Here is a 24749-nt window from a genome sequence, read left to right as displayed (position 1 = left end):
AAAAATGTATACTTCTTAATTGAACTCAATTCGTATGGTCGTACAATAGGTGAGGATCGAAGGCATTACTAACTTTAGTAGGTATAATGAGGACAATATTAGTATTCAACTTAGAATTGAACCTCATATAGTGTTAGGATTTTTCAGGCTCTATGAACAATTGAAAAAGTACAAAGAGGGGTGAATTGACTTTTTGAAAAATTTGAGTGTGGAAGTAAAAAGATAGACAATTTGGCACAATGATTTATAGTGGTCTACATCCACCACCTTAGCTCTTCACTAAGGATTTCTAACAAATTCACTAATATTTCTTTCTTTTTTTAGGCTCAAGAGTAACCTTTTCAAATTCCTTTGTTTTTCAAATGCTAAATTAGAACCACTCTCCTTTTACAAAGGATAAAGAATGTAAACAATAAAGACTTCTAAAGTTAGATTTTTACAAGATTTGAGCTCACAAAAAAGAATCCTAAAAGCTCAAAACACTTATGTACAAGAGAAAAGGAAAATAAAGAGTGAAAGAGTTTTTCTCTTAAGCTCTATTATTTGGATAGGTTTTATAACCTTCTTCAAATGTCCTTCACTTATTTTTATATGTTAGAGTATGTTTGTAATCCTTTCTATCCGTTGGGGACTTAATTTTTTGTAAAATAAAACTTCCCAGAAGGAGGAGTATCAATACTGCCTTTTAAAGTATCAATACTGCCTTTTGAAGTATCGATACTTTCTTTATAATATTTAAATAAACTAGTCGTTAATGACTATTGGACGAGAGCAATATTGATACTAGGGTTTCTAGTATCGATACTACTATGTAAAGTAGTATTGGTATTCTTAGAGTATCGATACCACTTTTCATTCTGAAATTTGAACAACTTTAAAAACAATAGGTAGTATTGGTACTACCATAGGAGTATCAATACTTCTCTTACCTTTGGTATCAGTACTATAAGAACAATATAGATAATTATTCATTTGGTATCGATATTGTAAGAACAATATCGATACTACTTACTCAAAAAAACTATTTTGTGTTAAAATTTTAGTTTTTCGGGCTTTGAATTATTTTTGAATACTTTGAACAAAGTCGATCAGTCCAAAAATATTTTTGCCCTTAAATTGTTTTGTCAAAATATAGGTTAAAAAATCTCTCCGTTTTTGATATACAATTTTTTTAAAAATAATTTTTGGCAAAACTCCCTTTAGCAAGACAATTCTTAAAAAAGAGAAAATATTTGAAAAATATTTAAGCTCTCCATTTTTCTTTTAGAAAATAAAATTTTCAAAACATATTTTTCCTCCTTTTTGTTATATAAAAATAATTCATTTTATTGGTTTAAAATAACAACGGAGAGTAAGTTTAAATATTTAACATAAAATCATTTGAAAAACCAAAGCTCCCCCTCAATAAAAACATTATATGAAAGATTGTAACACAAAAAATTAACACACAAAAGATATTGAATTTCAACAAGGATGAACAAACATGTAGTAACACATGAAATTCGATCAATCCAAGTTAATCATACTTTATGAAAAATCAAGAATGAGACATTTTAACTCATATGCATAAAGAATTACAAAATGTTATGCATTTGATTATAGATACCAATTGTTAGAGATATATCATTTGTTATTAAAAACACATGCATAAACATTCAAATTAAAGTCAATATATTAAAAAATAAAAAAAATAAAACTTGATAAAAAAATCATTTTGATGAACTAAAATTTAGTAAAAATTCTTAACTTTATAAATATGTTCATCATAACACATTTTCAACAAACATGATGTAATCATTTATGCTCAATACTCATGCATGCATAAAAACTAATAGATAACCAATAAACAAAATAAAAAAACTTTAATGTTAAAGGTTAATCATCATTCTTTTTGTGTGACTAGAGCATTTGAATTTCTTTACTTTAATCGCCAACAAAAGACATTCATTTGGATTTTGGTACCCAAATTGCTTTCGGTCATAGAGGATTAGTACCTATGTCTCTAGTTCCTTTAGGAACCCATATTTGTATAATTTTAAAAGATTTTCTATTTTTAATAGGACAAGTATGTACATTGTGATCATGAAATTGACAATGTGAACATTTTGCCATTATCAAACTAAATGAATTGTTTAAAATAATTTCTTTTTCCTTTGTTAAGTATTCAAGCTTAACTTTCAAATAAAAATTTTCTTTTTCAAACTTTTCAAGTTTCATTTTTGAAAGCTATAATTTTTTTTCTTCAAAAGTTCATTTTGTTTTTCAAAATCTAATTTAGCTTTCAAAACAACATCATTTTCATTTTTAAATTTAGAAAACAATTTCTTATATTTGGAATTCATGGTCTCAAATTCCAAATACAATTCATCATAGACATCTTGTAACTCTTTAAAGAATAAGAATTTAATTCACTAGAGCTAGAATTATCATTGAATCTTGTTGAATGACCATGAGGCAAAGATTGACTACTTCATCATTGGAGTTGTCTTCATCACTCCAAGTTGCCATAAATGCCTTCTTTTTTCTTGATTCCTTTTTCTTTCGAATAGACAATCATACTTGATGTGTCCCATTCTTTAGCACTCAAAGCACACCGGGGGACTCTTCTTTTTTCTTGATTCATGGTTCACATATTTCTCTTTTGATGTAATGAATCGCTTGAACCTTTTGAAGACCTTGGTTATATCTTCTTCTTTTTCTTCTTCATTCACCTCTTTACTTGAGTCTTGATTTCTCTCATTTATAGACTTAAATGTGATTTCTGCTTTCTTTTTATTCTTGTTCTTTTCTACTTCTTCTTCTTGTTTCATTTGGAGTCTCATCTCATGGGTAAGCAATGACCAGATGAGTTCACCAAGAATGAGTAGCTCCAAGTCTTTGGCTTCTTCGATGACAGTAGCCTTTCATTCCCATGACATTGGTAAAGAAGAGGGCATCTTTCTCACTACTTATTCATTAGGATAAACCTCCATAAAACTTTAAGCTCATTGATGATGGAAGTAAACCATCTTTATGTATTCATCGAGCTTCCTTTTGAAGTTCTCATAGTTAAAAGTGAGAATACCAATCTTGGACTTTTTCACTTGACTTGTTCCTTCATGTGTCACATCTAACTTGTCCCAAATCTCCTTAGTATTATAGCATAAAAATACTATATTATATTTGTCTAGGATAATAGCACAAAAGAGTACGTGCATAGTTTTGGCATTGAGTTAGACTAGCCTCCTATCTTCACTTATCCATTTCGACCCATTCCTTAGAGGGTTGGGAAAACCATCAATGATGATATCACAAATCGAAAGATCAGTGGTTTGAATGAAAAATATCATCATATTCTTTCAATAAGATTAATTAACACCATTGAAGTAGGGATGCCTTGTGATGGAGTGAAAACCTTTGAGGTAGTATGAGTCGGATGTTGAAGTCATCTTCTTGGTTGTGTTGAGAATTGATAGAGCTTCTTCAAGTATCATCTCAAGGTTGTTAAACCTTCTAAGTCAAGATTTGATATCAATTATTAAAATTTTTTAAGTTCAATGAACAATCAAAAAAGTGTCAAGATGGGTGAATTGGCCTTTTGAAAAATTTGGGTGTGATAGTAACAAGATAGACAATTTGGCACAATGATTTATAGAGGTTCAACGTACTTGATGAAGTCTACATCCACTATCTTAGTTCCACACTAAGGATTTCTAACAAATTCACTAATTTTTTCTTTCTTTTTCTAGGCTCAAGTGTAACCTTTATAAATTCTCTAGTTTTCAAAGACTAAACTATAGACACTTCCCTTTTACAAAGGATAAAAAAACGTAAACAAGAACGACCTCTAAAGTTGGGTGTTTACAATAACTGAGTTCACAAGAAAGAATCCTAAAAATTTGTAATTAAGCTCAAAACACTTATGTACAAGAGAAAAGAAAAATAAAGAGTGGAAGATCGTTTCTCTTGATCTCTATTGCTTTAGATAGGTGTTATAACCTTCTTCAAGTGTCTTTGACTTGTTTTTATATGTTGGAATGTGTTTGTGGTCGATTCTAGCAGTTGGAGACTTAATTTCTACAAAATAAAGCACCCAGAACAGGGAGTATTGGTAATGTCTTTTGGAGTATCAATACTTCCTTTATAATATTTAAATAACCTAGCCATTAATGACTGTGAGTGAGAGCACTACCAATACTAGGGTTTATGATAAAAATGTTTCAACATCTATCCAAAGCAATAGAGATCATATTATCATACAATTGAATGCTTCTCTATTGGAATTATGCAAGCTCAATTACACAATCAAGATGATTATATTTTTTTTCATTTTTAGTCAATTAAAAGAAAAAAAATGAATTCATTCAAATGAAGTGTTATTTTTAATAGATATACTTCAATATGATGAGTTTCATGTTATTTCAATTCAGCATCCACAATGTAGTAAGAGTAAATAAAAAATGCTTTAATTATTTGGATTGTTATTTACACTTACTAAAGTGGATGTTAAATTGAAATTGTTCCTTTTAATTATATATTTGAAAGTTGTTCCTTTTAATCATATTTATACTTATCTATTATCTAAATTTTGAAATTGTTGAATCAAACAATAATAATCTAATTCTAAAATCATTTATGATTCAAACTTTTAAGTCCATCAAAAAAAAGTCTCAACAAATGTGTTAGATTTTCATTTTATTACCCAAAAAACCCCTTAATTTTAACTACATCAAATTCAAAATCAAAATTCTCTTAAATTTTTTAATTAAATTTCAAAATTAAACTTTCATTTGAAACCTTAGAACCTAACCTAAAAATTAAATCAAATTCCATAAAAATACATTGAGCAAAGATCAATCTAAATTAGTTCAAAATCAACTCAAAAACACAATCCCAAAGTCTCATTTTCCCCTTGGAGCCTCAACCCACTTCCCTTTCACCCTTCGCGGTCCGTACCTTATCCGAATTCCCAATCTGAACCGTCGATAACAATCCAATCCAACGGCCAAAGTTTAAAATTTTGAGGGGCGAAATCGATCTGCGTCACTTCCTTTTTCACCACTCAGCTTTCTTTGTTTCCCTTATAAATTTCACTCACTTAACTGCTATTCAGCAAAATCAACATCATCCAAATCAAAAAAGAATTCCACTTTCCTTACGGCTCGTAAGATTGTTTTGCAGAATCATGGCCGTCGCTACTGCCTCCGCGAAGAAGAAAACTGCCGGGGCTAAGAAACCGAAAGCTGCTTCTTCTCATCCTCCATTTCTCGATGTATTTTCTCCCTCTAGAGACCATAGATTATTCCATATTCATGTTGTTCATCAGATTATAATTCGAATTTTTTTGATTATATATATTTTTTACAGATGATTTCAGATGCAATTCTTTCATTGAAAGAGAGAACCGGATCGAGCCAGTATGCAATTGCGAAATTCATTGAAGAAAAGTATAAGCAGTTGCCCTCGAATTTCCGAAAGAATTTACTTGTTCAGTTGAAGAAGTTCGTTGCTTCTGGAAAGCTCGTCAAGGTCAAAGCTTCCTACAAGCTCCCTGCGGCCTCCGCCGCGAAGCCTAAAGCTGCTACCTCTGCTTCTGCGAAATCGAAGCCTAAAGCTGCCACCTCTGCTACTGTGAAATCGAAGCCTAAAGCTGCCACCTCTGCTACTGTGAAATCGAAGCCGAAGGTAGCAGTAAAAGCTGCGGCAAAACCGGAAGCGAAACCGAAAGTTGCAACGCCTGTTAAGGCAAAGGCTAAAGTTGCGGCGAAACCCAAGGCTAAAGCTAAAACTAAAGCAGTGACTAAGCCAACTAAGGCGGCGAAAACGGCCAAAACAAGTACGCCGGCGAAGAAAGTAAATACTCCGACGAAGAAGAAGGCCGTGGTGGCGAAGAAGCCTAAGAGTGTGAAATCGCCGGCTAAGAAAGCGGCAAAGACGGCGAAGAAATGAGGTGGATGTTTTTATTTTTTTGCAAAATAGTTGTAAATTTGGTGGTGATTTAGGGGTAGTTTTGGAATTCTGGACTGATACGTCTATATAAATATTTATCTGATGTATTTTTCTGTGGTTTTTTTATGACTTCATAAATTAGGGAGTAATTTGAGCTATGATAACGTAGTTAAATGAGAAATGGGTGTTTCTATCGAAATATTACCTTTAGATTTAATAATTATTTGTTAGACACTCTCTTAATATTATCGATTTAGTATTTGTTTTATACGATAATAATAAAGTACATATATTTATTTGTGTTTTTGCTGAACGTTTGATACGTTCAGAAGGTACGAATCATGATACATATTTTTCCTTTAATTTAGTTGAACTGATTGTCTTCCACATTAATTATCACCCCTCCCCCTTTCTTCCCATCTCTTCTCCCTATAAATATCATACTTAAATTACATTTAAATCTCAAATTCTCTCGTTCTTTCTATTAAGAAAATAAAATATTTTTATTATATTGTATTATTTAATAATTCATTATTTTATTAAATTTTATTGTATTATTTTTACAGTTATAAAATGAAAGACGAGTTGCTACATTTATATGAGAATAGGAGTGCTTACCGAGGGAGTCGATCGCGAGTTGGACAATGCTCAACTCGTGCTTGTTAAAAATTTTTGTTGCTTGACTCGTTACTCATTAAGCTCATTAAATTTTTGCTCGGCTTGTGCTCATTAAAAAAATCTTGTTGCTCGTTAAGCTCGATGTTATTTAGGCTCACCAAAATTGTTAACCTTATTTTCTTAATTATAGGTAAAAAAAATCTACTAATATTATACAAACCTTAATATAAACATAAATAAATAAATTTAACCAAAAATATTATCAAAAGAGTTTATGAAACAATTTCAAAATCTTCGAGAGTGATGTTTCTCTTGAAGGATATTCTGATAGAATGATTTGATGTGAAGACAACGCTAGTTTCATCTTTTCGAATTTCTCCATCATAGTAAACAATAGCTGAAATACGAGTCATTTTGAGAGTTTGAAGGATTTAGAGTCTTATATATACAAAAACAATAGCTGAAATATGACTAATTAAATAAATAGTTTATGAATTAAAATATAAACTAATCCAAAAAATTAAAAAAAAAATTCACAATAATTTAAATAACACAATTTCATATTGTTAACGTATTGGCAAAATGTCTCGAGGTATGATCTCGTCTTCCAATTTTACAACCGCAAAAAATAATACAAAATAATTAGTATAATAAAATTTGTTCAAATAATTAAATATAAAATAAATATAATATAATAAAAAATAGTTTTACCTTATAAAAACAATAACCAAATCTACTTAGCTTTATAGAAAGAATTGATAGAAGTGAGAATAAACAAGTAATTTTGGTGTGACAATGTTTGCATTTAGAGGGGTTATTTATAGGGGAGGGGAATATTAAAAACCTCGTTTTCAAGCTCGGGTAATAATGGAGTACCCAATAATTCAACATGCATAATGGAAGGTGTAGACCGTACGTGGCAGACGTTCAGCCTTACATGGCGCTAGCTCGGACAGAACCCCGCGAAGGTACAGCTGACGATCTGTGCTTTATTGCCACCATGTCAGAAAGGGTGCTAGATTGATAATATTAGGGAGATGTTTCTGACTGGTAATTATTGGGTCTAAGAGTGATATTTTGGTACAAACGCCTGAGAAGTGGTTGTGATCATAGGGTTGAGTGTTTGATCAAATTGAGTAAAACAATTTCGAGTTTTTCGAGTTGACGATTTTATTTTACAACTCGGAGTTGACTTGATATTTTTTTCGAGTTGAGTTGATTTTTTGAGTTTCTATTTAAATTTAATTGTAAATATTTATAATATTATAATATTATTTTATTCTAATTTAAGTGACTTTCTATAACCATATATACAATACAAATATATATCTTCATATTTTTTTCATATGTGATATACATATATCATACAAAGTCTAAGGATTCAACTCAAACTTAAAAAAAATATACTAATTTCTAAAACTTTTGAGTTATTAGAGTTGTATTTCACAATTAGTTTTGAACTTGAAATTTTTTCAAGTCGAGTCAAGTTTATAAAGTTGAAGTCAATTTGAGTCGATTTTTTTGAATAAAAAAATTTGATTTTTTTAATTAAGTCGAGTTTTGCTCACCCCTAGTGGATCATATTTTAATGTCAACAAAATATGACGTTGTTAAATTTTTTTATTGGCTTAGTAATTAATCTATTTGGAATCAATTTAATACATAAAATTTTAATCATAATAGTCATCAATAGATGTTAAATATTTATTATAACTTCTTTTGGATGTTTATTGATGATAAAATTTTATTAAAATAGAAATATTTTCAAACACAAAATTAATAAAAATTGAGTACACATTTTTTAATATACGTAATATATATTATTTCATTAAAATTTTTACTAAAAAATCAATGAGATAAAATTTTAATTTTAAAAATATAATATTTATTTACTTCCCTCATAATAACTCCGCATAATATTTTTGAATTTTATAATTCAATATTGAATATAATGTTCAAAATGTTGAAGTAGATAATTCATTGATAAATAAATTTATTAAATTATTTAGATATCATTTAACTTTATTTGTTGATTTATTTATATTACTAAACTTTTTTTACCAATTATAACATTGTTACTTTTAATTATACAACTTTGTTGTTAAGTTAGTCGTGGGATGATGACATGACCAACAATTGTTGATGTGATCTATAACACGAAAAATGACGTTTTGGTGTGACTACTCTAATGTACAGAACTTTTTGGGTGTCAATTTTCTTTTACTCAAGTAAAAACCTCTTCAATTGATTTTTTTAAATTACCTTTTAAACTTTTGATTTACGTTACTATGTACGAAAATCTAGACATTCGATAAAAAAATTTGTTAAATTATTCTATTCATAAATAATATATTTTATATATAATTTTTAAAACGTTCAATAAACATATTACCGAGACGAATAGTCTTAATTGTATAATCTATTTTTTTTATTTATCCGAGTAAATAATCTCATAAATAACATGTTGTGAGTTGATAATATGTGTGATTGTCTTGTTAACACATTCACTAAAACCATATAATATGAAAACTTTCCACGTGGTGGATAAATGGACCTATAATTCATTCATGGTTGTTGTCCCTAAAGATTTCGAGTTCGAACATTAGCTTTTGTAGAGGTATTTGAATATTTATTGTCAAATAATTTAGAATCTATAGAACATATACTACCTTATAATCACTTTATTTTAATTAAAATAATAATAATCAATTCCTTTGAAAAATAAACAACACAATAAGTTCATTTTTTTAAAATAAATGTTTATGTGAAAAATCATATAATATTAAAACTTTCCACATGGTAGATAAACGGGCCCATAATTCATTTTATCTTAGATATTTATTCTGAACTCTAACTAGTAAGATTCTAATAATCAATTTCTTTTAAAAACAAGTAATATAAGAACTTTAAGTTTTTTAATAAATGTCTATATGATTATGTTGAACCTATTTTGATATAACAAATTTAAGGGGAAAATGTTTTTGGACTTAATTGAATTTATTCAAAATTTTCAAAAATAATTCAAAGTCCATAAAACTTGAATTTAAACACAAAATAATTTTTCTGGGCAAGAAGTACTGATATTGTTCTTACAGTATTGATACCACATGAATAGTATCGATACCAAAGATAAGAGAAGTATCGATACTATCATGGTAGTACCGATACTATTATGGCAGTACCGATATTACATATTGTTTTCAAATGTGTTAAGATTCTAGTATCTAAAATTGATACAGATACTAAGAGGAGTATCAAAACTACTTTACATAGTAGTATCGATACCGTAAACCCTAGTAAAAATGATCTATGTCCAACGATCATAAAACAACTAGTTTATTTAAAGACAATACCGATACTCATCATCCGAGTACCGATACTTGCATGGTCTGGACAGTTTTATTTTGTATATTTTTTAATCCCCAAAGCTAGAAACGACTAGAAACTCATTCCAACATATAAAAACATATTGAGGGCACTTGAAGAATGACACAACACCTATCCAAGCAATCAACATCAAGAGAAAAGCTCTTTCATTCTTATTTTTCCTTTTCTTTTGTGCATAAGTGTTTTTAGTGAGCTTATTGTAAACACCTTTCTTTGAGAGGTTTATTGTGTATATTTTCTTTATCTTTTTGTAAAAGGGGTTTGGTTGTTATTTAGCCATTGAAAACTAGGGAGTTGTAAAAGGTTACTCTTGAGCCTAGAAAAAGAAAGAACAAATTAGTTAATTTGTTAGAAATTCTTAGTGTGGAGCTAAGATAGTGGATGTAGACTTTGTTGAAAAGTCGAACCACTCTAAATCATTGTGCAAATTGTCTATCATTTCTCTCCATAATCCCAAAATTTTTATTTAGCCAATTCACCTCCTATTGCCACCATTTTCAGTTTATCAATAGAGCAACAAATATCCTAACAAATGGTATCTGAGTGGGTCACAAATCGACAGTTTAACAATTTTGTGAAGATCCTTGAAGCTCTCTATCAATTTTTGACACAACTGAGAACATGACTTCTATATCCGACTTACTACCTTGAGAACTCTTACTCCATCCATAGGCCTTCTTACTTCAACGGAGCAAATTATTCCTACTGAAAGAATAGGATGATGTTGATCGTACAAGCCATCGTCCTTGCGATTTGGGATGTCGTCATTGACGGTTCTCCCTTTTCTCCAAGTAATCGAAAGGATTGGACAAGTGAAGATAAAAAAACTTGCCCAACTCAATGCCAAATCCATGTACATCTTCTTTTGTTCTCTTGGCCCAGATGAATATCGTAGAGTATCTTCATGCTCCAATGCTAAGGAGATTTGGGACAAGTTAAAAGTGGCCCATGAAGGAATATACCAAGTGAAGAAATTCTAGATTAACATTCTCGCTCGCAACTACGAGAACTTCACGATGAAGCCCGATGAAAACATTAAGATGATGTCCAATTGGTTCACTACAAATAAAAATGATTTGAAGAACTTTGGGAAAGTTTATCCCAATGAAGAAATTGTAAGAAAGATGATTGCCTCATTGCCTACATCTTGGGAAGGCAAGCTAATGTCATCGAAGAAGCCAATGACTTGGAGTTATACACCCTCGATGAGCTCACTAGTTCATTACACACTCATGAGATAAAACTCCAAAGGAAGAAAGAAGAAGAAAAGAAGAAGAAAAAAAATAAGATCGGAATTGCCTTCAAATCCACCAATGAGAGTAATCAAAACTCAAGTGAAGAGGTGAATGAAGATGAAGAGATGGCCAACATCTTCAAAAAATTCATGTCTTCCAAAGAAAAAGAAGTGAAGCATGAATCAAGTAAGAAGAAAGGTTCCCCGATGTGCTTTGAATGTCAAAGGAAGGGACATGTCAAGTATGATTGTTCCCTCCTGAAGAAAAGAGGATCAAGCAAAAAGAAGACATTTGTGGCGGCTTGGAGTGATGAAGATAACTCAAATGACGAAGATGAAGTAACCAACTTATGCCTCATTGCCATCAAAGAAGATTCAATTGTAACTTATAACTCTTGTGATTTAAATTCTTATTCATTTAAAGAGTTACATGAGGTCTATAATGAGTTGTATTTGTAATTTGAGACCATGAATTCCAAATATAAGAAATTAATTTCAAAATTTAAAGTTGAAAATGATTTGATGTTGAAAGCAAAATTTGATGTTGAAAACAAATGAAGTTTTGAAAAATGATTTTAAGCTTTCAAAAAATCAAAATCAATGATTTAGAAAAAGAAAATTTTGATTTGAAAGCTTAACAAAAGAAAATGAATTAATTTCTCAAAACAATTCGTCGTGTTTAAAAATGGAAAAACGCTCATATTGCCATTTCCATGGTCACATGAAACATACTTGTCCTTTGAAACTTAGAAAACCATTTAAAATTAGACAAGCTTATGTTCCGAAGGGAACAAGAGCCATTAGCACTAACAATCAAGGATCCAAAGCAATTTGGATATCAAAATCCAAATAAATGTCTCTTATAGGTGTGTGGGAGCAATGATGACAAAAGTGAAAGAAATTCAAATGCTCTATCCACACATGATAAGAAATGAGTAATCTCTACATTTAATGTTTTTTATTTTGAATATTTGGTTGCCTAATTGTTTTATGCATGCTTGAGTTTTTTAGCATAAATGATTATATGTTGTTTTTCTATCTCATGTATGTTAAAATTTGTTATGATTGCCATTTTAAAGTTCTAACATTTTTTCATAAATATTTGTTCATCATAATGATTTTGGGTCAAATTTAGTTTTAGTGTTTTGCTTTTACAAACTTCAATTTTTAACCTTAAATTTAAATGTTTATGCATGTGATTTTTATTGCAAATGATATATCTCTAACAATTGATATCAATTTTTCAAATGCATAACATTTTAGATAGCTTTATGCATATGAACTTTAACGCCTCGCGTTAATATTGCATAAAGTAGTTTAGACTTGGATTTATTGAATTCCATGTGTTACTAACATGTTGTTCATCCTTGTTGAAATTCAATAATTTTTAAGTGTCAAGTTTTTAAAGTCAAATTTTTTTGAATGCATTTGTTGGTTGGGGGCTTTGATTTTTTAAATGTTTTTATGTTAAAATTTCTACTTACTCTCAATTGTTATTTTTAACCTTAAGTTTGAATTATTTTTTATAACAAAAAGGAGAGAAATATATGTTTGAAAAATTCAATTTCAAGAACGAAAAAAATGAGCTTTAATATTTTTCCAAAATATTTCTCTTTTTCATTAAATGTTTTATTAATGGGAAGTGTTGCCAAAATCCATTTTTCAAATGTTTTGTTATATCAAAAAGAGGAGATTGTTGAACCTATTTTGATATAACAAATTTAAGGGCAAAATATTTTTGGACTTAATTGAATTTATTCAAAGTTTACAAAAATAATTTAAAGTCCATAAAACTTGAATTTGAACACAAAATAATTTTCTGGGCAAGAGATATTGAGATTGTTCTTACAGTATCGATACCATATGAACAATATCGATATTGTTCTTATAGTATTGATACCAAAAGTAAGAGAAATATTGATACTCATATGACATTATCGATTCTATCTAGTGTATTCAAATGTGTTCATATTCCAATATGCAAAATTGGCACCAATACTTAAATGAGTATCGATACAACTTTACATAGTAGTATCAATATGTAAACCCTAGTATTGATACTCTCAGCCCAATGGTCATAAAATGACTAGTTTATTTAAAGGAAATACCAATACTCCTCACCCGAGTACCGAAACTCTATGGTCTGGACAGTTTTATTTTGCAGATTTTTAATCTCCAAAGGGTTAGAAACAGCTAGAAACCCGTTCTAACATATAGAAACAACTTGAGGACACTTGAAGAATGACACAACACCTATCTAAGCAATCCACATCAACAGAAAATCTCTTTCATTCTTATTTTTCCTTTTCTCTTGTACATAAGTGTTTTTAGTGAGCTTAATTGTGTAAACACATTTCTTTGAGAGGTTTCTTGTTTACATTTTCTTTATCCTATTGTAAAAGGGGTTTGGTTTTGGTTTAGCCATTGAAAACAATGGAGATGTAAAAGGTTATTCTTGAGCCTAGAAAAAGGAAGAACAAATTAATGAATTTGTTATAAATCCTTAGTGTGGAGCTAAGGTAGTGGATGAAGACTTGATTGGAAAGTCGAACCGCTCTAAATCATTGTGCATATTATCTATCTTTTCTCTCAATGCTCCCAAAATTTTTATTTTGCCACTTCAGCATCTCTTGGCACCAGTTTGAGTTGATCGATAGAGCAATGACAATCCTAACCGAATCTTAACAAACAATATGTATGTTTGCCTTATCTTAAATCATTTACTGAAAATAAATTTAAAATTATTTTTTATAAAAATAATAACTAACCAATATGATATATTGTTTCTTCACATTATCAAGAACTTTATGGTTAATATTAATTATGATTTATAATTTTTTTATTTTTTTAATTGTTAGATTGTGTTAACACGAATACAATTAAGGGTAAGAATTCGATCGATTTGAATTCAAAAAAATTTGAATTATTCAAGTTGACAAGTCATATTTTATGACATGAATCTAACTTAAAATTTTTCGAGTCTTGTTTATAAAATTCGAGTTGAGACTAGTTGAATTGTTCGAGTTTGTATACAAATTTAATTGTAATTATTTATAAGATTATAGTATGAATCGATTCTAATTTTTTGGCTTTCTCTAACCATATAAGATATATATATATATATATATATATATATATATATATATATATATATATATTATATATATATAATTCTTGATATGCTTTTCATATTATAATGTTTTTAACATTTCAAATATAATATAAAATTATTAAAGAAGATATTTTGAGGGTAAAGTATTATGAAAGTATAAAGGGGTTAAGGAATTGATATTAAGAAAGAATTTGCAAACAATTACAGAAAAAAGACCAAATTGAATAAAATGTAAAGTTAAGAAACTAAATTAAAGAGCACATTTTAGTAAAAAAAAATAAGAATTAAAGTTACATATATATTTTATAGTGGTATATGAGCAGCATAAAGAAGAAGCGTCAGATGAAAACATGGAATTTGGTCCAAATATGAATCAATGACCTTCATATATGACAAAGATTATATGTAACAATATAACTTACAAAGCATATACATTTCACATAATCATAAACTACCTCTTTTAAAATAAAATAATACACAAATCATTGCTGCTGACAAGAAAACAGCCTGAATTCCTTCCAGGACATCCGTTGGATCTTGAGAAATTCAAGACCACTTCACCGGTTATGAGTCCTCGTGATGCTCGTGACTGAATGGCGAGCTTCGTAGGAGAATATTTCGTCGAATCCTTTACTCTTTTTGCTCGGTCTTTCAACTTGCCACCTCCATTACTCACCACTCCATTTTTCTGACCATTACTTTTGAGCTCATTTGCAGGATCGGTTCGTTCCCTGTGGTTACCGAAGCTGTGGCAGTGACCCCCGCAGCAAGCTTGCGGCATTTCTTCCTCCGATGATGGACCATATCGCCACAGTTCTTTCTTCGGGTAAGTTTTGGTGACTTTGGCCTAGTTAATGGCAGCTGAAATGAAATAAAAGCAAGAATGAAATGTTTCATCAATCATCATCCACCAAAGCTGCATGAAAATACAAGGCCTCAAGAGGAGAAAAGGTTCGTTCAACAGAATACCTTCTTCAGTTCAACCATGGGTGGAGGTCCTTCGTAGTAGAAACGAGGTACCGGATTTGTTTTGACAAACAAGCTCTTTCGCAGCTGCTTAAGTTCTGCTTCTTGCTCTTCCTGCTTAGGGGCCTGACACTGCTGTCTCTCGGCCTCCAGAGCTTGGTGTTTTTCCTCTAACTTCTGGTAAAACTGGATCGACGAAAAATATAGAAGTCCCAATTGTTACCCTTGATCTAGAAGTTCAAACAGATGCTGTTTTTTCTTGTTTAATTGTTGCTCATCATTATTTGAAGGTTCTCTAAGAAATGAAGTGTTGGGTTTTTGGTTTTTTTATTCTGGGTTTTTCTCATTTTGGTCTAAAAGTGTTGCATTTGTGGAGTTCTTTTAGCTCTCTCAAGTTTGTGACACCCCCCCCCCCAAAGGAGTCTTGCAAAAAGGTTTCATTCCGTTTCATTTTTCTCAGAAGGGTTCTTTGATTTGATCAAAGAATTAATAAACAAATTCTTTCGGTTAACTCATCTCCTCTGCTTCATGGATCTTCATTTCTCTTTTCCTTTTTTCTGTTTTTGTGAAGGAGGTATCTTTGCATACTAAAGTAGTGTCTTAAATTCCTTATATTTGTTGTATTTTAAGGTTTCATTTCATGTGCCATGTGATTCCATAAACCCTCTTCCAGGGTCTTCTATGGGAACCTTTTTGTATCCCAAGGTTGAAACAAAATGAAAGTATTTCATGTGCACGTTTTCATGGGAACTTGTTTTCATGCGCATGTTTATTTTGAATGTTGCGTGGAACCCAATTAAACGGGTCAAACCCACATCGGTTTTATCTTAGAGAAATAAGCAATGGACATTGAAAAAGTGGGAAATCAATTAAACGGGTCAAACCCACATCGGTTTTATTAAAAAAAGTAAGGACTTTGATATATGTATAGAATGTAATGGATGAAAAAAAAACAAAGATGGAAAAGTTTACTCCTTTAAATGAGATTCAACCCCATATGATTGAGACAATTGTGACTATTAAACACTTATCTAAAATATCATCTATTAGGTTTAGTTCATGATTTCTTCTAATAGGAACATAAAATGTGTTACGTTTCTTATCAGTTTAAATTATTTAATATTTTAGAAATTAAATGTGATGAAAACGATAATAGGGATCAACCAAGAAAATATAATTTATAATACAAAGTGAAGAGAAAATAATTTATAATATGACTAACCCTAATTATGAACTAATGAAACTTTAAGTTTACCCTAATGAATTTCAAAGTGTACATCGTATTATATATTTTACGTAAAAGAGGGTAGGATCCTATTACACAATGTAATTCTTTTACTTATACACATATTTAGAACCGTTAGATAAATAAAAATATATGTGTGAGATTAAAAGTACGAAAAGTGAAGATATTCACTGGGGGAAAAAAAACAAGAATCAATCTCAATCATCTATTTTCACTCATTCAATGATTCTAAATCTATGTAAAACTAAAGAGTTTTACATTGTGTAAATGGATCTTAACCTTTTATATATTATCAACAAATCGTGATATCATTCAAATTTATTCACCATTTAGTTTATATAATATTAAATATTTTTTTGAATTAATCACTAGTATTCAGTCTATTGATCGACTAATCCAGATCGGTTATTGCAGAGGCAAGGGTGACCCTCCCTACTCAGTTTGCTTCATTCGCAAACATCATGATTCGAATCTCTTACCTTGCTTAAGGAATTTAGTGTCTTATCCCACTAAACTAACTGGTTGTTGATATAATATTAAATATTTTATATAAATCGAATATTCATTTAAAATTAATGTATAGATTTAGAAAGCGTTGAATATGGTAGATATGTAGGTGACTGGGAAGTGCGTGCTTGATACGTTGCAAAGACTTGATGCATATCCGAGTTTAGTAGCTCTCCGTGGTCAATGCAAAGTGATTTAAGCATACGAATTTGGGCACATTTTCTATATGATCCCCATCAATATTGGGGGACCAATGCCTACATTCACAATATTTCCATGGACCAAATGAAACAAAGATTTAGAGTAGTTTGTGTTTTTAGGTAACCTCAAAATGTTTTCAATTTTGTCGAGATTTTATAGATTTTCGATATAGTTCGAAAGATAAAATTTCGATTTGAAATAATATTAATTGATCTATTAGGAGCTCGATTAATTGTTCGGATAATAATTTCTCATAAAGGAGAGAAAAGATTGTTCAAAAATAAAAATGTCGATTGTTCAAAAAAAATTCAAGGATTTTAGGGTTTAAAATAATTTAAACACCTAAATAAAAAAATGTATTAACTCTTATTGTTATTGTTATTATTATTATTATTATTATTATTATTATTATTATTCGAAGGTGTAACTGCGGATTTATCCGTTAAATACTTCATTTACTTTCATTAAAGAAACCCCAGCTTTCTCTCTTACCTTGTCCACGACCAATAGAATCTCACCACGCGTTCAATTCTCATTGGCCCATTTGTCACCCTATATAACCACCATCCCTTAACGGTATTTTCTTCCCCCAAGTTTCCCGCTACACAAAACAAGATAAAGAAATCAAGAAAATATGAGAGATTAGTGGAATAAACAGAAAGAAAAGAAATCAGAATCAAAGAATTCGAGGAGGATTAGTCTGAGAAAAGACAATAATGGGTGTAGAGGCAGTGGCTGCCATTGGAGGACTAGAGGCACATAAGAAGAACAGAATTCAAGTGTCCAACACTAAAAACCCTCTTTTTTTCTATGTTAATCTTGCCAAAGTAAGCCTTTTTTTATCTCGGATTTTTTTTTTCACACAAGATCATGTTTTTGACTGATCTTGGCTTTGGGTCTTCTTTAATATGTCAAATCTTGAGGTCATTGAAGATTTCGAGGCTGATTATGATCATTTGTCCTGCAAATGTTTGTAATAAATCTGAGGTTATAGATCTAAATGTAACTTCAAAGATAGAACTTTTATTATTTCCAAGCAATTAAATGTGAAGTTTTATGATCATGGTCAAGCTTTGCTTCATGTTTCGGTTTTGTTTCCTTTGGATGCAGAGATACATTCAGCAGCATAATGAGGTTGAGCTTTCTGCCTTGGGCATGGGTACATTTCTCAGTTTTGTTTCTTAGTTGCAAATAATTGATTTCCTAATATTTTTACCTGTTTTGGTGCTTCAATGTCCATCTGGTTGTTCATTGCCTATGAAATCGATTCATTGTCATAACGCTTCCTGATTTCCCCCCACAAACTTGTAATGCAGCAATCACTACTGTTGTCACCATTGCTGAGATCTTGAAGAACAATGGATTGGCTATTGAGAAGAGTAAGAGTCTTTTTCCTTTTCTCATCAAGCATGTATAATTTGATATTGATTGTTTATGGAACGAAGCAGAAGTTTCGACATCAACGGTCAGCATGAAAGACAAGAACAAAGGGCGTGTTGGCCTAAAAGCCAAGGTGGGGTTTATATTCTTAAATTACATATAGTTTACCTCTGGATTTGGTAACTGATTTCATTCTGATCTCTACTTGCTCATTGTTCCAGATCGAAATCGTGTTGGGGAAGTCGGACAAGTTTGACTTGCTGATGAACGCTTCCAATGTGGCACCGGAGACGAATTCCAAAAACAAGGAATGACAACTTTAGTGCAGGAAAATATTTGATATTCATTGTTGTAGTTCGATGTTCGAATTCTACGTTATGTGTCTCTACCTTGGTCCTTGATAGTGCTTACTAGCAGGAGTATAGGTAGGTATTGATTGAAACTTGTGGATTAGAGGCAGCTTTTATAGAATGATATAAGAATGAGCAGTTTCCAGTTGTATGCTTCTCTCTGTTCTCTTCAAGTGTGGAGGGATCTATTACATTGTTTCTTTTTGAACTTGTATTTTCGTTGTTAACACGAAAACCGATGATTGTATAGTCGATCTCACCCGGATTTTTCGTTCTTTTCTAATGTATTGGTGTCTTACGCGTGCCAAAAACTTATTTGGATATGGTATATGAGGTTTGATCCTTCATATCAAACGCTCAATCCAGAGCTTTCAAATGGTTCCAAGCTTTGAAAGCTTTTCTCATTATATTTACGTCTCAGTAGTGTACTTTTTGCTGTCACAAAGTAATGTGATATTTTTTCTGTCGTTTCCATGAACGGTGTGAATCGAATTTATCCGGCCGAGTTTATTCGAATCGATGTGCATTCCATGATTATTTGAATTGGATTGTTCGACTTGATATGGCCGGTTGGTTTTAACAATGGATTTAGTAAGTTGAAGTTGGTGTCCAGGATTACATGGCATGAAAAGAGATGTGGATATCATACATGACATAGAGACACTTTACGTTTCTGCATTCAAAATTTATGTCATTTTTTTAGTTTCCTAATACACAGATGCCTTGGGTTTTAAAGCATTCCTGGCTTTATAAACCTTATTCAGGTTTTAATGGGCACCGATTCGATACATTCTTCAGGATTGCCCGGTCGCCGTCGGCAACGTCTGTAGTCAATGGATTTGGAGGAATTTATTTGGTATACCTGCTTGATAATCATGCTATCTGTTGTTTCTACCCTTTCTGCACTCTAAGAAATGTACTTTGCTTGTTTAAGTCCTACTCGTATCAAACCGGTCGGTCATGTGTGAGTGTCGAGTTCTATTTCAGTACTTAAATACCGTCGACATTTGGAATCGCTGTTGCCTTTTCCGTGGTTGGCAGTTGTACGGTTTGCCCTCTGCGCATGCTGTGGAAGCACTTCTCTCTTGCAGGCAGAATGTTCATCAATTTACTGAGAGCTGTTTCACTATAGCAACATACCGGAAGGCATATTCTCAAACCATTAAGCGGATCCCAGATGCCAGCCAAGCCGTTCAAGTTATCATTCACCCGATCGACCATGAAAGAATCGAGTTCGAGCAGAAGATCGTGGCCACGAGAAGCGAGTTGTGCATTGTAGCCGTTGCATTCAGACACGACATTTCAGAGCAACATGTGCAACACGAATATAAAGTTCTGATATTTTTCTAGTTCAAGTTAAATTGCTGCTATAAAACTTAGGGTATGTACATCTGTGCAATATGATTCTCGCTTTGTTCTTTATATGTTTGTATTTATGAGGTATTAGCTTTGCAAGTAAATGGTTTGTTCTATTTGTAATTAGCTGTCCACTTGCTTTGTAAGAATGCTCTCTTTAAAGTGCTGTTCGGTTTCGAGCAGACGAATATTATAAACAAATATTACATTGTAATCGCTTGATACCATTAAAAAGAAAAAAGAATGCTCGATTTAATAATGTCATTAATTTGTTCTTGAGAACTATTGTTGGCAATTATGGCTATTTAATATTTATCCTGTTTTAGATTTCTGTTTATTCACTATCTGTTTCATGCATACATCATGCATAGAGACATCATGCATGATGTTGTTGCAGAGCATTTTATGTCATTGATGCATGTCTCCGATGACGTATTCTTAGGCATACGAGTTGCAATTACTTTGTGTTACTTTGCTGAAAGTTTTATCTTCTTCTTCTTCTTCGATCTTTTCTCTCGTCTCTGTTGATCTGTTCTCGACGCTATAGTTCCGTTCCTAATAAAAAAATTGCTTATAAATGCGAATTGCGAACACTGTGTTTGCTATGCTCAAGACCATATCATGTTTTTTTTTTTGGATAATTCAGATTTTTATTACCCAAAATAATAAGGTTTAGCAACAACCAATCAACCAATCAACAAAACAAAAACAGTCTAATTACACAACCAATGATTGGCTAGACTATACCCCAAGCATTACAAAGAAATAAGTTAGTTCTATCTAGTCGATTTATGATCTTGCCCCTAAGACGAATTGCAACCACATCAACAATTTCTTTAAGAATAACGTCAGTAGAGCGGATACGGCCTTGAAATAATCTGGCCTTGAAATAATCTCTGGTTCCTTTCTTGCCACACGAAGTAGATGAATGCATTCCAAGAAATCTTCAAAATAGTGGTTAAGAGGGACTTTTCTTTCCAAGAAGAACAAGCACGAGTTACCATATCATCCCAAGTCAAAGTAGAATAGTTCATTCCATTCTTTATAAGAATTGATTTCCATATACCAGCAGCCAAGGAGCAATGATAGAATAGATGATCTCTAGTTTCTTGATGAGTGTTACAATTTAAACAAAGTCCATCTGAGCAAATTCCCATTTTTTGAAGACGATCTCTGGCAGGTAATCTATTCAAAATGGCCATCCAAGCAATTAAACTATGCTTAGGAATATGCATAGGATACCATATTAGTTGTTGCCACATAACCTTCTGCACTGGCATCCGAATGTGCTCGCAGATTTCCTTAGTTCGCATAAAACCAGAAGCAATTAAAGGAACAGCAGTAGGTCTCAGTTTTAAGATTCTTTTGAGGCCCCAACTAATGTTTGTTCCAGCCTCAAAATGCTAGAAATCCTTTGTTTACTGTCACGCTCATGATCAAGGAATCTGTGAAAGTTGCCTTTTCTCATTGGTACAATAAATAAGTCGAATGTCGAAACCTACCGATTGTTGGCCGGTAAGTTGGGGGATGATTTCGATTGTAGTCTCGAGGAGGATCCTTCCCCTGAGAATCATAAAGTTGGATGCTTGACTCAAAGACGCTGTTCTCGTTGCAAATGAGCCAAGGATGCCAAAAGAATATGCCAAGACATTGACGCGAACACGATCGACTGAGTTTCCAGCCTCTGAATTCGATATATCTTTACCGGTTTCCATTGAACATGGTAAGTATGAGCAGAGCAGAAGGGCAATGTGTCTGTTTCGGTTAAAGCTACACATCAGAGAAAAATCCGGCCCGATCCTTCATCTCATGTATCATATAACAGATGCTTATGAGCTAGCGGTAGGTAGTAAAGGAAGACAAATATCTGGATTGCTTGTTGAACAATGTAATGGGGAAATTCTTCTAGGCTTAGTGAGGATCTAAAGGTCTTATTGTCACAATTATTTTCTCGAGGGATGGAGCAATCGATTAACACTGCAAGTCCTCGGATCGCTGCAAATCCGAGGATATCTATAACTGGTGATGCTCTAGAAGCATCTGATTCTTATGCAATTAATGGTATTGAAGAAAAGGCGAGCTTACGTACAGATCAAGCCATCAAGGCAAGCTAATGGCATTGAAGAAAAGGCAAGCTTACGTACAGATCAAGTTACCGAAAAAACTAACACCGGCGCCATGGTCGAAGAAATGGAGATGTCATTCAAGGACACGAACAAGGTCACCATGAAGAATCCATTTTCCGGACATGAACAAGGGTTCCATTAAAAACTCAATGCTTGAGGCCTAACTTAAAAACACTATACAGGTGAGTACTTTGATTTTCATCTCCTTAATTAACCCAAAATCATTGGATTTTTAGCTAAAATTAGTGGTTTGATTTGAGTGATTGGGTTTTGTACAAGGTCGTGATGATGAAATCAACCCAATAATGTTGTAGATTAGAATAGACAGCAATTCCAAGTTTGTTTTTTGATTGTGATGTTTTTGCATTGGTCAAATTCTGCCATCAGTGCCTAACTTTGCATAAGTTTTGGATTTAATCCCTATACTCGAATTTGGTCTAATCCAATCTTGACTAAGAAGATACAAAAACAATATGATTAAGTTAAAAATGGCTAAAGATGAACAAATTTGGAGATAGTAATTTAAAGGCTTAAGTATTCAAAATGTGTCTAATCTATGCTTGTTTTTTCAGTCTAGTATCTAACGTTTATTTCATTTCAGTTTGGTATCTAACGTTTCATTCCGTTCTCAAAATAAGTCAAGCCGTAACGAACCGTTAAGTTTAGCCGTTAAACCATTAAAAATGTCATCTAACATATTTTTTTTAATATTAAAAAATGATTTCTGAAAATAAGAAATTAATTAAAATAGATTAATTGAAAATTTAAACCCTAAATCAATTTCTGTATATGTATCTTCCCCTTCACTCTCTTCGCAAATGGCTGATGCAATAAACAACATGAATCATGAATGTACCTGGTAACTCAGAATTATTGGGGAACAGCTTCTTCCTAGGCAGGGTTTCAAATCACGATCCGAAAATATAATAGCCTATGAATATCAGATTCAAGCAAGTGATTTGATGAGAGAGAAATCAAGAGTTTTCATGTATAAAATACCAAAAAAAAAATGTGAATCAGGTCTTCATGATCCAAGTACCAAGCTCCTTCCTTGTCACAATGGGGTTTGCACAAAAACAGCTAAACCTAATTGGGTATTCTTTGAACTGAACAAATTTTCATAAGGAATGGGTAGAGAGTGAAGGGGAAGAGAGGGAAACTGATTTTTCAGGGTTAATGAGTAAAAATACAAAAGGCTTAATTTTTCAATTAATATATTTTAATTAATTTCTTATTTTTCAGAAATTATTTTTTTAATATTAAAAAATGTTATGTGGCATTTTTAATAGGTTAACGGTCAAATTTAATAGTCCGTAAGAGTTTGACCTATTTTGAGTAATAGAATGAAACATTAGACACTAAACTGGAACGAAATAAATGTAAGATACTAAACTGAGAAAAGGGAAACAGATTGGACACCTTTTATATATTTAAGCCAAATTTAAATCCACAACTTACATACACGTATGATACTAATAGTGGAATTTGATTTAATGAATTTGTTGGTTAATGTTTGAGTTAAGATTAGAATTTTAAAACTAAAAAAATATAGGGACTAAAAGTAATAAAATTGGAGTATATAGACTTAAATTAAACAATTAACTTTTAGGCGGGTTCAAAACTATAATTTATTTTGCTTAGCTACTATTAAAAGAATTAAATTAAATGTTTAATATTAAGCTTAATGCAAAAATAAATTATATCATAACTTAATTTTAGATCTCTAAAAAAAATTCATTAAATAATAGGTGTCTAACATATTTGTCATTGTACTTTTAGATATCTAATATTTTTTTTGTTAAAATTTTAGATGATTGTACATTAACAACCGTTAAAAAACCATTAAATGAAATATGTCATATTTATATTTGAGAAAATAACTTCAGTGACCGAAAATACCTTATAATATACGATTTTAACAAACTTTTTTTGGATTTGCGAAAATAACCAACAAATTCGCAACGCGATCTCAAATTTCGCAACACAGTTTCCAAATTCGCAACGTGATTCTCAAATTCGCAATGCGATTTTCGTTTTCGCAACGCTAATTACCGATATAGGTAAACACAACTATTCGCCACTCAGTTTTCAATCGCAACGCAATTCTCCAAATTCGCAACGCGAATTTCGTTTTCGCAACGTGAATTACCGATATAGGTAAACTCGGTAGAAAAAATCCGATAAAAAATCCGAATTCGACAATTTGAAAACTGAGTTGCGAATTTGGCAAATTCATGTTGTGAAATGTAAAATATCGCCTCTTAAAGAAAAATCGTGAGTAAATAATACTTTGATCTTTGTCAATTTTAAAAGTGAGTAACTAATCACAATTTGTTCA

At 31.4% G+C, this 24749-nt stretch overlaps 2 protein-coding genes across 2 annotated transcripts; both read left to right on the top strand.

Moving 5' to 3' along the window:
- The first annotated feature begins 5107 nt into the window (after nt 1-5107).
- On the top strand, nt 5108-6035 carry LOC120189689 (histone H1.1-like). The gene is made up of 2 exons (XM_039192910.1): nt 5108-5251; nt 5347-6035. The coding sequence occupies exons 1-2, from the start codon at nt 5165-5167 to the stop codon at nt 5926-5928; spliced, it is 669 nt and encodes a 222-aa protein (XP_039048841.1). The 5' UTR covers nt 5108-5164; the 3' UTR covers nt 5929-6035.
- An 11814-nt stretch (nt 6036-17849) lies between these two features.
- On the top strand, nt 17850-18893 carry LOC120189807 (uncharacterized protein At2g34160-like). The gene is made up of 5 exons (XM_039192991.1): nt 17850-18026; nt 18310-18358; nt 18516-18578; nt 18648-18712; nt 18801-18893. The coding sequence occupies exons 1-5, from the start codon at nt 17916-17918 to the stop codon at nt 18891-18893; spliced, it is 381 nt and encodes a 126-aa protein (XP_039048922.1). The 5' UTR covers nt 17850-17915.
- Nucleotides 18894-24749: the final 5856 nt, after the last annotated feature.

The sequence above is a fragment of the Hibiscus syriacus genome, unplaced genomic scaffold (assembly GCF_006381635.1).
Source record: "Hibiscus syriacus cultivar Baekdansim isolate YM2019G1 unplaced genomic scaffold, ASM638163v2 tig00116959_pilon, whole genome shotgun sequence".
Classification (NCBI taxonomy): domain Eukaryota; kingdom Viridiplantae; phylum Streptophyta; class Magnoliopsida; order Malvales; family Malvaceae; genus Hibiscus; species Hibiscus syriacus.
The sequence above is the reverse complement of the archived record's forward strand: the minus strand, read 5'-3'. Positions and strand labels throughout refer to the sequence as shown.